Source organism: Cydia pomonella, chromosome 15 (assembly GCF_033807575.1).
Source record: "Cydia pomonella isolate Wapato2018A chromosome 15, ilCydPomo1, whole genome shotgun sequence".
Taxonomy (NCBI): Eukaryota; Metazoa; Arthropoda; class Insecta; order Lepidoptera; family Tortricidae; genus Cydia; species Cydia pomonella.
The window spans coordinates 20,280,352-20,296,736 of NC_084717.1; the positions used below are offsets into that span (position 1 = coordinate 20,280,352).

Consider the following 16,385-nt stretch of genomic DNA (forward strand, 5'->3'; position numbering starts at 1 on the left):
GTACATGTATTTTACCTTCCTCGTATTAAAAATGAAAAGTAGAGTGTTTAACTCGGGTGGAAGGCACTATTTCATCATTTGGTTAATCGTGGCTGTATGCCGGACAGGTGCGTGTGTAAAACTTGTCAAAAAAGATAATATGACGGATGGATGTCTGAAATGTCACCGTATTTAAGAATCAATTAGCTTAAAAATTAGTTTTTTCTTCGTAAGAGTGATGAAAACATTGTGTGTATAACATATTTGTGTATTTATAGTGTGATTATCTATTTTATGTAACGTCCGCTAAACTAGCACAGGTCCGACGCTGACAGTGGTCACGGGCGTACTGGCGTACTGACGGTATTGCCGCGCAGGGTAACGTTTAGTAGACAAAATGTTGAATTCATAATTATGAATGAAAAATTTAACGCATCGATAAACTGACAAGCAAAATGTTAGAGTTACTTAAAAGCTATTGAATGAAGTAAATTTCATATTGATATTCATCATAGTACTTCTAAAATATCGAAATAAATACAGTTTTAAGCATATTTTCAAAGCAAAAATCTATCGAGAAAAAGATGAGCCATCGTGTTTCTGACAAGCATACGGCTAGTTCAAAGACTGAAGTTATACATACTAGAAAATAATCGATGAAATCCTTGTACAAGCCTGTAAATATCGATTTAAAAATAGCGCATTTTACTATACACCGCGCCTTAAATTTGAACAACGAAGATTTTTCTGTATTCGAATTTAATCCTTGTCACTTTGACATAAAGTGCCCATGTCGAGTACTAGTGCAGCGTCGAGCACTAGTACTTTTACCTTATACCTAGTCTTTAACTTTTAAGCTGAGCTCAGCTCAAGATTTATTTAGTAGGTACAGTCAACCAATTTGAATCCCAGGCCACTATAGAACTTTGTCGCTTTAACTACTAGATACTTGACACGCATCACTCAATAAGCACTGTCGTAGAAGTCACTATGGCATGGTTCTATAGTGGCCTAGGAATCAAATTGGTTGACTGTACTTACCCCCTTATTCATAAACGTGTACTAAAATTACGATGCCGCTAATCATCGTTTGTCCCTTTCCGACGTATTGGTATGATGGAAAGGGACAAACGATGATCGTAACTTTAGTACACGTTTATGAATAAGGGGGTTATTGTTTTCAAAACAGTGACATCGTCCGTGTGTCAATGACAAGTATGACAACGTTGCAACAGCAGCTGCAGTCAGCATCGGAATGTATTCGTAGGAATAAGGTGGTATAATGTGGCTTGCCGAGGTCGAACAAGCATGCACATACACGTAAAGAAATGACAAGGACACAAAGCACAAGGAATTTCGTATATTGACCAGCCTGGTCCTATCTCTCTCGCACCTGTTTAATTATATTACTGTCCCGTTAATGCTGCGGTCGACAATGACACTGAGCAAGCAGGACAGCAATAAAATTACGGAACGCCTGTTCAATGTAAGAATTGTAAGAGATTCCTTCTGCTGAGCGTTTTTTCTTTAGATTTATTTTTTGATTTTATATTGTCTATGTATTCTTGTCATCTACAAGCCTTTTTTGTTTTGGCAATTGTCATTAAAAGCGGTTTCAGACTAGCGTATTTTTACGCTCGTATACGGACTCCGGACGCACATACACGAGCTTACACCGGCGTGTGCGCTCGAACCGGCGCGTGTCAGCTCGCACGGCACGAGCTTGTACGAGCGTATTAGCGCGACAACGCTCCTACGAATGGCACGCGAGCGTATATGCTCCTACGCGCGCTTCACAAAACGAGCTTAGGCCCTCAGCAGACGAGGCGTCAGCGTAAGCGTCGCATAAGCGTATCGTAAAAACGTTACGAGTACGAGTCGCGTAGAATACTGGGCACCGAGCGCCGCGTAAGCGTATGAATGAAATATTTATTGTACTTTTAGGTACAGTTTTTATGAATATATATACAAAGTATGTACATTGATGGTATCACTAAAACTACCTTACAGGCATGCATAATGTACTATTGACAGATACTTATTGAGCTACTTATAGTCTAGAAATTCATTTATGCTATAAAAACATTTATCTACAAGCCATTTTTTTAAAGCCTTTTTGAATTTGATGAATGGTAAATCTTTTATCTCATCTGGCGCTATATTATAAATCTTTACGCACATAATAAATGCATTCTTTGCTACCAGCGACAGCTTTGTTGGAGGTATATATAGTTTGTTCCGATATTGTGGCCGCACAGGATTCCGATACACTTCTTTGACATGCTGGAAAAGGTGGCCATGTTGATACACAAAGCAAGCATTAAAAATATAAATAGACGGGAGAGATAAAATATGCTGATACTTAAGGTTGTAATCGTTTTTTAAGTGAAATCTCATCCGTTGGAATCATGGCGTCATTGGCGTCAAATGTCTTCGGCAGATGTGTCGACGATGTTACTTTCTCGTCAGATGAATAAAAAAAAAAATTGTTTGATTACGTGAATTATGTCAGAAGTTTTGTTTTTTACGCCTCTATTTCGCTACGCCTGTCGTAATGACGACAGGCCGCGTATCCAATAAGCAAATCGCTTACGCTCAGTAGCGAAACGCAATTGTTACTGCCGTACTAATATTGAAAAGCGATAGAGAGACACAAAGCATTTCATTACCTTGGCTAGGCCGGCAGAAATCTCATATGCTACGCTACGACGACGCCTCGTGTGCTTCTTTGAACTTGTACGTGCTCGTAGCGCTCTCGTTCTACGCGCGTATTACGATACGCTTACGCGTCTTACGCTTACGCGCCGTGTTGAGGGCGTAATACGCTCGTATAAAACGCTAATCTGTAACCACCCTAAGTCTTGCATGCCGGCTGTTTTAGTTTTTGCCTTCCTTGGCGATAGCCATATACATAGATAAGGGATATACTTATTAGCGGTATTCTAATTAAACACTTTGCAAAATTTTGATATTGTTATAAAATTATTTTGATACTATTAAGGGCCAACGAGATGCGAAATGAACTCGCAGTGCATTAATAATAATTAAATAAATAAATATTATAGGACATTATTACACAAATTGACTAAGTCCCACAATAAGCTCAATAAGGCTTGTGTTGAGGGTACTTAGACAACGATATATATCATATATAAATATTTATAAATACTTAAATACATAGAAAACATCCATGACTCAGGAACAAATATCCATGCTCATCACACGAATAAATGCCCTTACCAGGATTTGAACCCGGCACCATCAGCTTCGTAGGCAGGGTCACTACCCACTAGGCCAAACCGGTCGTCATTGTTTTTTGGAACTTATGTGCGAAATATCATTTGATATTTACGAGTCGCTTTTCGGTGAAGGAAAACATAGTGAGGAAACCGGACTATTTAATCTCAATTAGGCCTAGTTTACCCTCTGGGTTGGAAGGTCAGATGGCAGTCGCTTTCGTAAAAACTAGTGCCTACGCCAATCTGACAATCTGACTGCGATTTGTATGAAACAAAATTATTTCAGATTTGGGGGACAGTATTATTTGCAAAGTGATGGTTTGGCTATGGGTTCTCCGCTGAGTCCTTTAATGGCGGATATTTTTATGGACCATTTTGAGAACCAGCACATTGTAGGCAATAATAATATATTATATTATTTTAGATATGTAGATGATTTGATTATTTGTTGGACGGGGAGCATGGGCCAACTGGATGCTTTTGTTACTGAACTTAATAGTAAGCATCCGAAAATCAAGTTTAAAAAGGAACTGGAGCAAGACAACTCATTGAATTTTCTGGATTTAACAATTTCGAGAGTGAATAATAGGCATCATTTCCAAATTTACCGTAAGCCTACACATACTGATTCGGTTATCCCGGCTTCTTCGACGCATCCATGGCAGCATAAGTTGGCTGCTTTTCATTGTTATGTGCATAGGATGTTGACTGTGCCTTTTTCTGATGAACACTATCGAGCTGAACTAAATAATATTTATCATTTAGCAGTTTCGAATGGCTATGATAAGTCTGTGGTGGATGGAATCATCAGAAAAAAGCGAAATAGTATAGTCAACAATATGTTGTATGCTGCACGATCCTCTGAGCCGATTAAGAAATACAAAGCGAGCATAACTTATGTTGGCAAATTGTCAGATGCAATTTACAAAATTTTAAAATCTAACGACATTCCTGTGGCTTTTAGGACGAACAACACTTTGCACTCTAAACTTTGCAATGGGAAAGATAAGATCGAGAAGGGAAAAAAATCTGGAGTTTATAAGCTTACTTGTGATAATTGTAATAAAGTGTATGTGGGGCAAACAGGCCGTAATTTCACTACCAGGTATAAGGAGCATGTTGCGTCATACAGACACAACCATCCAGAAAAGTCAAATTTTGCGAAGCACTTGATAGACAGTGGCCATGCTTTACCTGAGAATCATTCTTTTGATATTTTACATGTTTGCGAGAAAGGATTGCGTTTGAGTGTTCTGGAACAGTTGGAAATAATTAGGTACAACAATAGGGGGATGATTCTTAACGAACAGTTGAATGTTGCGTCATCGCCGTTATTACGAATTTTTCCATCTCACTCACACTTGCACAGTAGGGGGACTGGTCAAGGTATAAATATGGCCGACCGTTCTAGACAGCTCAGTCAGTTGTCGGGTGTCAGACCGTCAACATCTCCAGCATCTCCTGAGGATGCCTCGTAGAGAGGCGAAACACGTGTCGAGTTTTGTACTTTTGGTGGTGGGTTGTTATATTTATTTGCGTATTTATTTTTGCGGTGGGAGGGCGGGAACATTAATTGCATGTAAAAATACGCAAGTAAGTATAGCGGGTTAGCACTGATTGACTAACACGTTATTTTCTCGCGGATTAGCAAAGTAATAGTTCTTGTTTTAATTTTCTTGGGATTTGTTGTCAAGCGGACCCCAGGCTACCATGAACCGTAGCCAAATGCCGGGACAACGCGAGGAAGATGGTGACCAATCATCGCGATCCCTTATTTTAGTTAGTTCTCGATTCGCCGGATTCCTGCGAAAAAGAATCCGGCGAATCGGGCACTACCCCTTACCCCTACCCCTACTTCTTAGTTTTCATAATAATTGTGAATCAAAATATTTGCATGTTATGCTGAAAATTCGGCGCTTCGGCTGAGAGAGGGACCGAATATTCGGTATTCGGCCAAAAACACTATTCGGGGCATCTCTAAATTTACTACTACAGATTCTTCGTTCGACTCTACCAGTCGTACCATAAATAAATTGCATCGTTTATCAACCCCATTAATCAGTATAATTGATATCGTTTAGTATAATTGTTTGAAAATGAATAGCTCTGAAATAGTATCGGATCGGCAAGATATAGTATACTTATTTTTAAAACAATTCTATTTTGGCAGATTTTTGAAGCATTCTTAATCCGTTATTATTGCTACTAACTGTACTTGTTTTAAGGAATATTAAGAAATACTTTTCATTATTATATGGCTAGTCTACGCAAGAATTTACTACCTAACGACCCGATTCGAAGAATGAGATACGATAACGATAAGTACTGGATTCGATAAGTTCTCACTTAGATATCGTTTGTATGTCGTATAATGGACAGAAGCAGCTCGATTCGGGCAACCAATGTCACTTTGACGTTCGAAATATCGTAAATAGATCTTATTGGGATCACAGCGAAATCGAATTAAACGTCAATTTTGACATGTCGTTTAGTTATCGGTCTTTAAAAGATCTTAAACGTGTATTAATCATTCTTCCGATCGGGCCATAAGACAACGCAATCATAAATATATAAGTAAGGTTAAACCGTGCCAAAAAATAAACATACTTTGGTCAACAACATTGCTTTTATTCATCTAATAGCCAGCATAATCAAAAAAATTAATAACATGTCATAATCAACAATCGGAAGCAATAAAAAAATCTAATTCAACGAATGAAGTCCGACCAAGGCCATGGCCGCTCGCTAGGAAGTTCTGACTAGTCTATCACTATACGCCGCCATCGACGCTTCTGCCGCCTAATCTGTGGGCGTTCGAAATTCAAATCGGAAAATACGACACGTTATTTTTTTAATCTCTTTTTTTTCTAGTGATGTGCCAGTGTTTTATCGGTTTTATAATGACAATTGTAACGTGTTCTGGAAAGCGTCTGTGACAAAAATAGACGCCCACAATTTGTTATAATTAAACTGTATGTAAATAGAGTGGAGGACAGACGTGTCGTCTGATTCAGTGGTGTAAATAAATGTTTAAAAAACTATATGTTTTAAAGTAAAATAATGGTTTTTGGGAATAGAACTAAATAAAGTGCCTTAGTGTAATGCATTTTGGGATGACAATGATGTGTGGAAGACTTATGAGGATTTTTATAGTTCTGTTTATGTGTGAAGTGTAGATGCCCTAGATGATACAAAAGCGGTAAGCCCCCTTTAAATTTTGGACTTAAGATAACTATAAAATAACTTTTTTATAAACTTACCAAATCTGAAACTGTGCTTCTTATTCCAGGGAGACATAAAATATAATGAATGTGAATACGTATTTTTAGTTTATTTCTCACCTCTGATTTTTTTTACTGTTCCATGCGTCACACGTGCTATAAAAACACGAGATAAAACCATAAAGTTGTAAAACAACAATGTATTTCCTGACTATTGTCTCAGGAGTTTACGTAATCTTACAAAAATAAACAAACAGAATTTGTATTAAGTATTTCAAACTCCACAAACCGCTGGTCATTTGAGAGCAAAGTTCAAAATTTGAATTTGAACGCTGTTTTTTACTGTGTTTTATAGTGATTAGTCATCATGTGATGTTATGTAATATATATATGTTGACGACCGGTCTGGCCTAGTGGGTAGTGACCCTGCCTATGAAGCCGATGGTCCCGGGTTCAAATCCTGGTAAGGGCATTTATTCGTGTGATGAGCATGGATATTTGTTCCTGAGTCATGGGTGTTTTCTATTTATTTAAGTATTTATAAATATTTATATATTATATATATCGTTGTCTAAGTACCCTCAACACAAGCCTTATTGAGCTTACTGTGGGACTTAGTTAATTTGTGTAATAATGTCCTATAATATATATTTATTTATTTATATTTATTTATATATAATACACATAATAAATATTCGGTACTCAATTAAAATCAATATATATATATATATATATTATTCAATACTCAATAATGTATAGACATTTTATTTAATTAATATATATCTCACAAGCATGAAGGGTTGACATAAGAAAAAATATCCTGATAAAAGTTCGGAAGTCGCGCTCAAAATCCAAACATTTCCTGAAGATTTCTAAAAAAACCAAGCCAAGCCAAGTCCATCGCAATCCAGACAAAGGTCAAAAAATCCTAACATGTCATGGGAAATCTTGAGGTATGGTAAGTTGGCAACCGGGAAGAATAGCTTTGCGATCCTAGCGAAATAACGGTATTTTTCTATGAAATTCCATTTAAGGAGAAAATGTACTTTTTCACTGTGTGAATAACATACTAAAAAACATGGAGAATGGAAAAAGTTTTTACCAAAGAGTAGTATAATATATAGGACAGTTTAGTGGAATAAGATGCATGCAAAGAGCATGGACGATCACGTAGTACTTCTCTCTTAAATGCATGTAGGTAAAATTTAGAAACAAATTACTAAGTAATTAACTCATAAGTTCTCTTTGAAACATTGCTTTGCACAAAAGAATCCCTATAGTTTTAGCTGCATGTATAATGTATAATGTTTTCCGGCAATCATGCGCAAGAAAATAGTATCTCTGCTAGGTCGAGTTAGAAGCAGTCCCAACAGTATTCTGAATGCTATTGCTAACAAATATGATAGCCCAATCCTCGCTCATTGGATTGGGCAAATTAAAGGGGTAGCAACTAGCCCACATTGATTGAGTGAGAATTATTAAGCAATGTTAAATGTGCCGATAACACTAACCTTTAGTTTTAAGTTTGTTTGTTTAGTTTTAGCTATGAAGCCTGATCTTCGAAATAAAGATATTTTATTTATTTATTTATAATACAGTCGAGTTCATATTTGTTCATCTTAATCCATTGCAATTAGGTGAAAAAAATTATACATATTTATGAACTCGACTGTACGAGAGAAAGCTACAAGTAGTTTTTTTTTTTAAACTAGGGTAAGTATACGAAGAGATGTAAGTTAGATCGGTTGGATTGGATTGGATCGATATATCGATATCGGGATCTGGTATCACTCGATAACTGACCAGCCACAACTATGTACTTACTTGTAAGGGCGGTTTCACATTGAACCATCCGATGTTAGATGTCGGATGACTTTGGAGAAAAACAGCTGCTAGAAAATTCCATAATATGGCAGTAAGTAGTTTTATTTTTATATTAAATAACGTTTTCTTTTTAAGAAGGAATTACTCGTCCATTAAAAGACAGAAAACGTTTTTCCACTTCTAAATATTTTGCATTGTAAATATGTTACGTTGTAAGATTAGGTTTATGTTTACCTTATTTTCAAAATTTGAAAAATGATTTAGTTTTTAAAACGAAACTTAGAATATATTACGCTGAAGCGATTGACATAAAAATCAAAGTGATTTGTTAAGATTTAGTTAGTGGAAACTGTTTTCCCGAAATCCCGAAAAACTTTAGGTAATTAAATGTATTCATTTATAAAAATTCATATGTATGTGTAGGTACAAATCCTGTATAAAATATATTTTTCTATATCTTAGACCTTGGGTCATTGCAGTATGTCGTACGGTCACGTCAAAAATATAGATACGTACGATAAAGTGACAAACATATATATACAATTTATCATATCGGCAATAAGGTCGTGTGTACATACTTTTGGGAGTTTATTCGTATGGATATTTTCAGACGTGACTGTACACTACAATTCACACAATCCTACAGTAAAACATAAGGGAACAATAATATTTGCACAAGTGCTGAAAACAGCTGATTTCACAGGCGAGCCAGTAATCAATATGAGAACCTTGAAGAATAGTTGGTAGGTATTAGCTGTTCGCATGAGTGGTGAGGCAGGTTCATTAGTTATTTGACAATGTGATATTTAAGTATAATATTTAGATATGTTGAAGAAATTAAAGTAGGTACCGTCGTCTACAAAAATAATGGATCAGACTAGACTAGGCGTCAAAAGTATTCTACTACCAATTTTTGATAGCTTTACAAAATATATAAACGGCCCGATTCGAAGAATGATTAAGACACGTTTAAGATCTTGGAAAGAACTTTAAAAGATCGATAACTAAACGACATGTCACAATTGACGTTTATTTCGATTCCGCTGTGATCTATTTACGATATTTCGAACGTCAAAGTAACGTTCGTTGCCCGAATCGAGCTGCTTCTGTCAATTAATACGACATACAAACGATATCTAAATGAGAACTTATCTAAACCAGAACTTATCGTTATCGTATTTCATTATTTGAATCGGGCCGAATCCGGACGGCCGAGCTATATTATTTTTATGCGTTCCGTAGCCAAATAGTAAAAACGGAACCCTTGTGGATTCGTCATGTGTCTGTCTGTCCGTTCGTATGTTGAAATTTAGTAAGTAGATGTATTATGTGAACCGCATTAAGATTTTCACTCAAAAATAGAGAAAAAAACAATAAATTTTGGTGGTTTCCCATACTTAGAACTGAAACACATTTTTTTTTTCATCATACCCAATACGCGTGGGGTATATATTATGGATAGGTCTTCAAAAATGATATTGAGATTTCTAATATCATTTTTTTCTAAACTGAATAGTTTGCGCGAGAGACCCTTCCATGGTGGTAAAATATGCCCCCCCCCCCCTTAACTTCTAAAATAAGAAAATGATAAAACTAAAAAAAAATATATGATGTACATTACCATGCAAATTTCCACCGAAAATTGGTTTGAACGAGATCTAGTAAGTAGTTTTTTTTAGTACGATATAAATGGTACGGAACCGTTCAAGGGCGAGTCCGACTCGCACTTGGCCGCTTTTTTACTTATTTAATAAACTCAAGTCAAAACGGACCGCGATGGTAATTTAATTTTCAAAACCGGACCCCTAAAGAAACTAATTGGCGACCCCTGAATTGGACTGTGACAGGAACTGTAGAACGCGAACCAGAGGCCCATTTCTCGAACGATATTAGTCTAATATTATTAGTGTGTTGTCATGGTAACCCACACGGCTTGACTGGGCCCATTTCTCGAACGGTATTAGAGTTATAATATTAGTCCACGAACTGTCAAGTCGTTGGGTTACTTTGGCAACACTAATAATATTAGACTTATACCGTTCGAAAGAAAATGGGCCCCAGAGATAGGTACATCTTTATTTGGAAAAAAATGCACGATTTCAGATACTTTGGGCGTATATGAATCATTCCCATCTGTTCTCGAGTCATGTATGGCGGCGGTCACGCGGGGTGGGGACATATAGGAATACACCACACTTTTGGAGCGTTTTTCATGCGCTGTTATTAATTCTGACGCTACGTAATCGATCGGTGTTATAACCTGTAATTATGTCTAAATATAGTGTATAAGCTAAATGTCTGTATGTAAGCCACAGCCTTACCTTACCCCCCCACTTGACCGGTCGATATTAGTTAATCAGTCGGCCTAGAAAACTTTGAACAAGATTTAATCTGCTAAATTAGGCAAACTCAGAGACACTATCGTCGTTATTGGTTTAGGGGGGGCTAGCTTAGATGGCAATGAAACGAAACGAAAGAAGTCAAACGAAAAGAAAACATGTATCGAGATGAGATGACTGATGCTCACGTGTTTACTTCCATACCCTGGAACAGTTTAGCTTCAATTGACGTTTTCCAGACCTTGAATGGGTTATCCACTCATTTTCTTTTGGTAACTGTGGTTACCAGCTGTCCCCCTTATTTTATTACAATAATAAAAGTCACTGAAAAATATGAAGCAAGTGAGTACATTGTGCAACGAGGGGTAAGTGAAATTTTGCAAACGAGCTCTTTAGATTCACGATAGCCGCAGGCTGGAGTGCATTAAAGACTCGAGTTTGCAATATTCTTACCCCCGGAGTTACACACTATGTTTTTCATCATAGTTGCGAGACAAACAAACCAAATTTTAAGCGAAATAATTCTTAATTACGGTGAAATTTCAAACATTCGTCCGCCGTATTAGGCATCGAAGGCATTGAAAATTGTGTATAAATATATATAGCAAATTCTTATTAAATTAATCAATTTTTTTTTTTTACATACTTAAACAATAAAAAACAATTATAAGAGTCTGTATTTTACAAGCAAAACTCATTTATACCAACTTGGTTAGTATGAATTAGTGACACAAGAAAAAAAGCTATTTTTCCCTTGGGAGTTTAAGCTTTTTTCACAATCCATAACTCCCCGGGAACAATATAGGCCTTTGTCTTTCAGTACATTTGCATGAAATAAGATATTTTTCTCGAAAGTGTGATGAAAAACAACTAAGTACTTAGTTGCTTTATGAGCCGTCGTAGACTTTTCATGACTACGCCATTTTTTTTATAAAATTAGCAAAAACTTTAACAGAATCGACAATATAGTATAATTATGAATATTGGACGTGCCAACGTGAATTAGTTAAAAATTTTGAGAAAATAGCTTTTAGAGGAAAACAGACGACAGACATAAGTACGAAACAATTTTTGTACAAGCTGAAACAACCTTACTCTTGGTTCGTCGATTAAATAAAACACTTCTGTTTTTTTATACCACGTCCATGGCAAACAAGCGTACGGCCAGCCTGATGGTAAGCAGTCACCGTAGCCCATGGACGCCTGCAACACCAGAGGTATTACATGCGCGTTGCCGATCCTTTAAAAACCTGTACACTCCTTTTTTGAAGAACCCCATTCTGTAGCCCCTCGGGAAAACCTCGGCAGGGAGCTCATTCCACAGCCGAAGCGTCCGCGGGAGGAAATTCCTTTTAAACCGCACAGTACGCGACCATTTAGGTTCTAGGGTGTGAGAATTAATACCCTACCTACAATTAAAGTAACATATTTATATGCAAAGATTCGCACCCAAGTTGCATTTGATTTGTTTTTAGATAGATACCTAGGTATACCTTTCTAACAACAATATATCAAAAAGAAAACGAGGAAGGTCACGGGCAACATCTATTCCACATCTCCATCTACCTTTGAAACAAGAACGGCACATAACCGTCCAATATCATAACAACATACATCGTTATTCACGAATGATACGTTTTGGCGCCACCGAGTCGCCTCTCCGCGCCCGAATGACGCCAGGGTTGCCAGGTTCAAGTTGGAGCAAGGGAAAAACAATTGCCAACCTTGTGGCGTCCTTGAGTCTTGAACTTATCCTTGAAGCTCGATTCAGATTCAATAACTTGCTACAGTTTTGATTTTATTTTGTTACCTATAGAGAAATAAGTAAGCATAGAGTGCTCACTCTATACATCAGTTTTCTTACCAAAACGCTTATTATTTTCGTAGTCGACATCTAGCTTCAAGTAGCAGATTCATCAGTACTGCTACTTGACAATAGAGGTCGCGACGAACAAAGGCCTAAATGCTCAACAATTTTTAGCTAATATTTAACCGGATTAACCGAGAATCTTATTTCAACTCCACTTGGTCCATGCGACATGACAGTTCGTGGACTAATATTAATAGTCCACGAACTGTCAAATTACATGGCAACACACTTATAATATTAGACAAATACCGTTCGAGAAATGGACCCCTGGTTGTAATAAGTTGTAAATTGTCACACAACACTTTTTTTCTGACATCTAGTGTCTAGTAGCGGTACTAATAACTCTGACGCTAGATGTCGACTACGAAAATAATAATTGTTATGGTCAGGGGTCGGACAAAAAGTGCCGATAACGTAAAAATGACGTAATCTTGCACATAGGATGTTTGAGTTTGTATTTAAACTTCCGTGTGACATGTAGTAACAAAGTAGTATTAATGAAGTACCAAAATAATCGTAAATAAATCCATGGAATTAATAATACAGGTGGTAGGGTGATGTAGTGAATAAAATAAATTTCACGAAACTTGTTACCATAAGGTATAATTATTTGAAATTAGTTAGAAGAAGTCTCTGGGATCCTGAGATAAATAGGTTTAATAGTCAAAAGTGGGAACAGTAGGTAAGATTAGTAAAAATAAAAAATGATAATTTGATGTTATTATACTTATTATTTAATGAAATTATGCATAGATGACTATTTTTCTAACAAGTCTATTATTGTTGTCACAGACTTAAAATATGCTACAATGAACTTTTTGGCGATATCGTTTAATAAAGAGGTTGATAAATGATAAGTGATAATTGTTTATGAAAATCAAAAATAGTATTTGAAATCATCCTATAAGTGGTTTGACGTCATCCGCACTTTTTGTACGACCCCTGGTTATGGTAAGTATTGAGTATTGCTCGCGCTGAATGAAGCTGGATTCTAATTACGTTATGTGTGGGGTGGCTTTTAATGTTCATGCCATTTTGACAGTATAAATTCAACCAACGAAACAACCATCAAAAAGTGTGTCAGACACACTTTTTTCTTTTTCAATTCAATTCAAATATACTTTATTCATGTAGGCCTAGCAACAAGCACTTATGAATAGTAAGACAGTATTACATATAATTATCTTAATCTAATTATCAGAGCAATTTATTGATGTTGTAAATATTATTTCATATATAATACTAATGAATATAATTCATAGATCAAATTTAATACTAAAACTTTCACAAAATATAGTCATACAAAAAAAAATTTATAAAAAATACTAGTCTAGATTGTTTCTAGAATAAATTCTAAATGTCAAACAAATATAATAAAAACAACAAAGGAAATACATGCATTGGAATATCCATTTCATATTATATACAAGCTTCATATTATATATCATTTTATTGACAAGCTTTTCTAAAATGAAGTTAGAAAATAATAACAATATTGACCACTCCTCCACGCGATGACCGTTTCTTCGAGGTTGCAACAAGGGCAAGATGTGCCCAAACCCAAAATGACGTAACAGCCGCACCCAACCCATATACGTAAGACTTTTAGACAGTGTTATAGTAAGCCTCCGAAAATATAGTGTCATGCAAGTGTGGACCTTATTGGGTGAGATTAAAGTTGTTTTATTTAGATGTGATGTTTTTATTTAGATGTCATTGGGGTTGCAAATTATTTAATGGTATAGCTGAAAGCTTTAACCTTGTACTTATTTACCGTTATCGTGAAATATATTTTTTTCTTTAATGTGATGTGAAAAATAACGTCGTTTATTTGTTTATTTATCTTTTATTGCACAGTAAATAAAGTACAAAACGCGGCCTTAAGACCGAAACGCATTAGAATAGAATAGAATAGAATAGAAGAAATTTATTCAGAAAACGCTTAAGTTTAGGTAATACATGAGACGACAGAATCAATTTATTATAAGCGTCACTGAAAAGGTCTCCACTCAGCTTAATGTCAAGATACCACCTAAGGGTCTCGACGCTGGTCTTCCGTGGAAACCTTTCCGAGAGAGCACAGCTACACGCTAAAGTACAAAATTTTATATATTTAAGTTTAGAAGTTTTTAGTAAATATCATAAGGCTATAATTATTATTCAATTAAAAGTTACATTAACAAATAAATTATTTATTATTGTATATCTATTGGATCCGGGTACGTGCTTAAACTACGTCCAAAAGAGAGGTATGGGCATTGTGAATGTCATCTCGCTCTGTGTGGTAGGGCACACAGCGGATGTCATTCCAGATCTAGAGCAGAGCCCAACTGGGGAAGTACCGCCACCTTACAGAAAATCGCAGCGAAATAGACCCTACTCATAGTGTTGTGTTCCTGCCGGTGAGTAAGGTTGCCAGAGCTCAACGAGGGTGCGGAGTGTTAGGGTCGGTAACGCGCATGTAACTCCTCTGGAGTTGCAGGCGTACATAGGTTACGGAGATAGCTTACCATCAGGCGGGCCATATGCTTGCTTACCACCGACGTAGTATAATAAAAAATCTACTAAACTTACTACAAACCTATAGTTAATTTTTTTAGGGTTAAAAAGAAGGTGAGCGATCTTGACGTGTCTTTTAATTATAAAACACTTTTGAAAACTAACTTACTGCAAATATGTAACAATAGGGTTGTTTCCAATTTTTTGAAACGCTTCGCTTCTATATTAGCTAAAAGTTGCCCTAAAATTCAACTTTTATACGAAAAACGGTTTTAAATATGTTAAATTAACAAAATATATTTTGACAGATGCTTTCGCGCCCAAAACGCTCTTTGAAAATTGTGTGACGTCACAGTTTACGGTTTGACACATAAGTACATACGCACGTAGAAGATACGAACTGTCAACTGACATTTATATGTCACAGCCCCTTTTTTCCAAAACTATAAAAACTACGAGTTAAATGTTGAAACTTGGTAAGTAGATGTATTCTGTGAACCGCATTAAGATTTTCACACAAAAATAGAAAAGAAACAATAAATTTCGGGGGTTCCCCATACTTAGAACTGAAACTCTTTTTTTTTTTCATCTAACCCATACGTGTGGGGTCTCTATCGATAGGTATTCAAAAATTATATTGAGGTTTCTAATATATTTTTTTTCTAACCTGAATAGTTTGCGCGAGAGACACTTCCAAAGTGGTAAAATGTGTGCCCCCCCCCCCCCCCCCCCTGTAACTTAATTATAAAACTAAAAAAAATATATGATGTACATTAATGCATGCAAAAATCCACCGAAAATTGGTTTGAATGAGATCTAGTAAGTAGTTTTTTTTAATCCGTCATAAATGGTACGGGACCCTTCACGGGCGAGTCCGACTCGCACTTGGCCGCTTTTTCTATAAAAAGATACGTCAAAATTGTTTACCTTTTTCATAATGCTAAAAAAACGGACTTACTTACTAGTAATTACTCCAAACAAAACTACGAGTAGGAGTGATCACTAGTAGATATGAGAAAAGTATCGATAATCGAGTTTATCGACATAGGAACTCTCTACCCGTCCTCAAAATTTGCCTCCTATAATCCGATCTCTGCCGATTACTATACCTGCTAATCATGCAGTAAAATTTGAATTTCATTTCAAATGAAAACCTAAAAAAACCGTTTATATTTTAGATTCTCACAACTAATGAGGTCATACGAGCTATTAGAGTAATATATGATGATGATAAGACATGAAGAGCGAATAAGAATTAGTTCATTTCATACCCGTTTTTAGGTCAGTTTGCTGATATTTTTAATATTCCCAATGTATGAGACATGAGGAATATTTATATCATCATGGAAGATATTTCTATTATTAATTCATTGTACGCATGGCACATTTATGAACTGATCTCATGGTTTTTATT

At 36.0% G+C, this 16,385-nt stretch overlaps 2 protein-coding genes across 2 annotated transcripts in view; both read left to right on the forward strand.

Annotated features, from left to right (window-relative positions):
- The window catches only part of LOC133525430 (alkaline phosphatase), an 86,936-nt gene that overhangs the window by 37,322 nt on the left and 33,229 nt on the right, over positions 1–16,385 (forward strand). The window lies entirely within an intron of this gene.
- Positions 2,344–16,385, forward strand: part of LOC133525442 (uncharacterized) — a 29,191-nt gene continuing 15,149 nt past the window's right edge. The window contains exon 1 of the mRNA XM_061861697.1: positions 2,344–6,417. Coding sequence (XP_061717681.1) covers positions 6,404–6,417 — 14 coding nt within the window. The 5' untranslated portion in view covers positions 2,344–6,403. The remainder of the gene's footprint in view (positions 6,418–16,385) is intronic.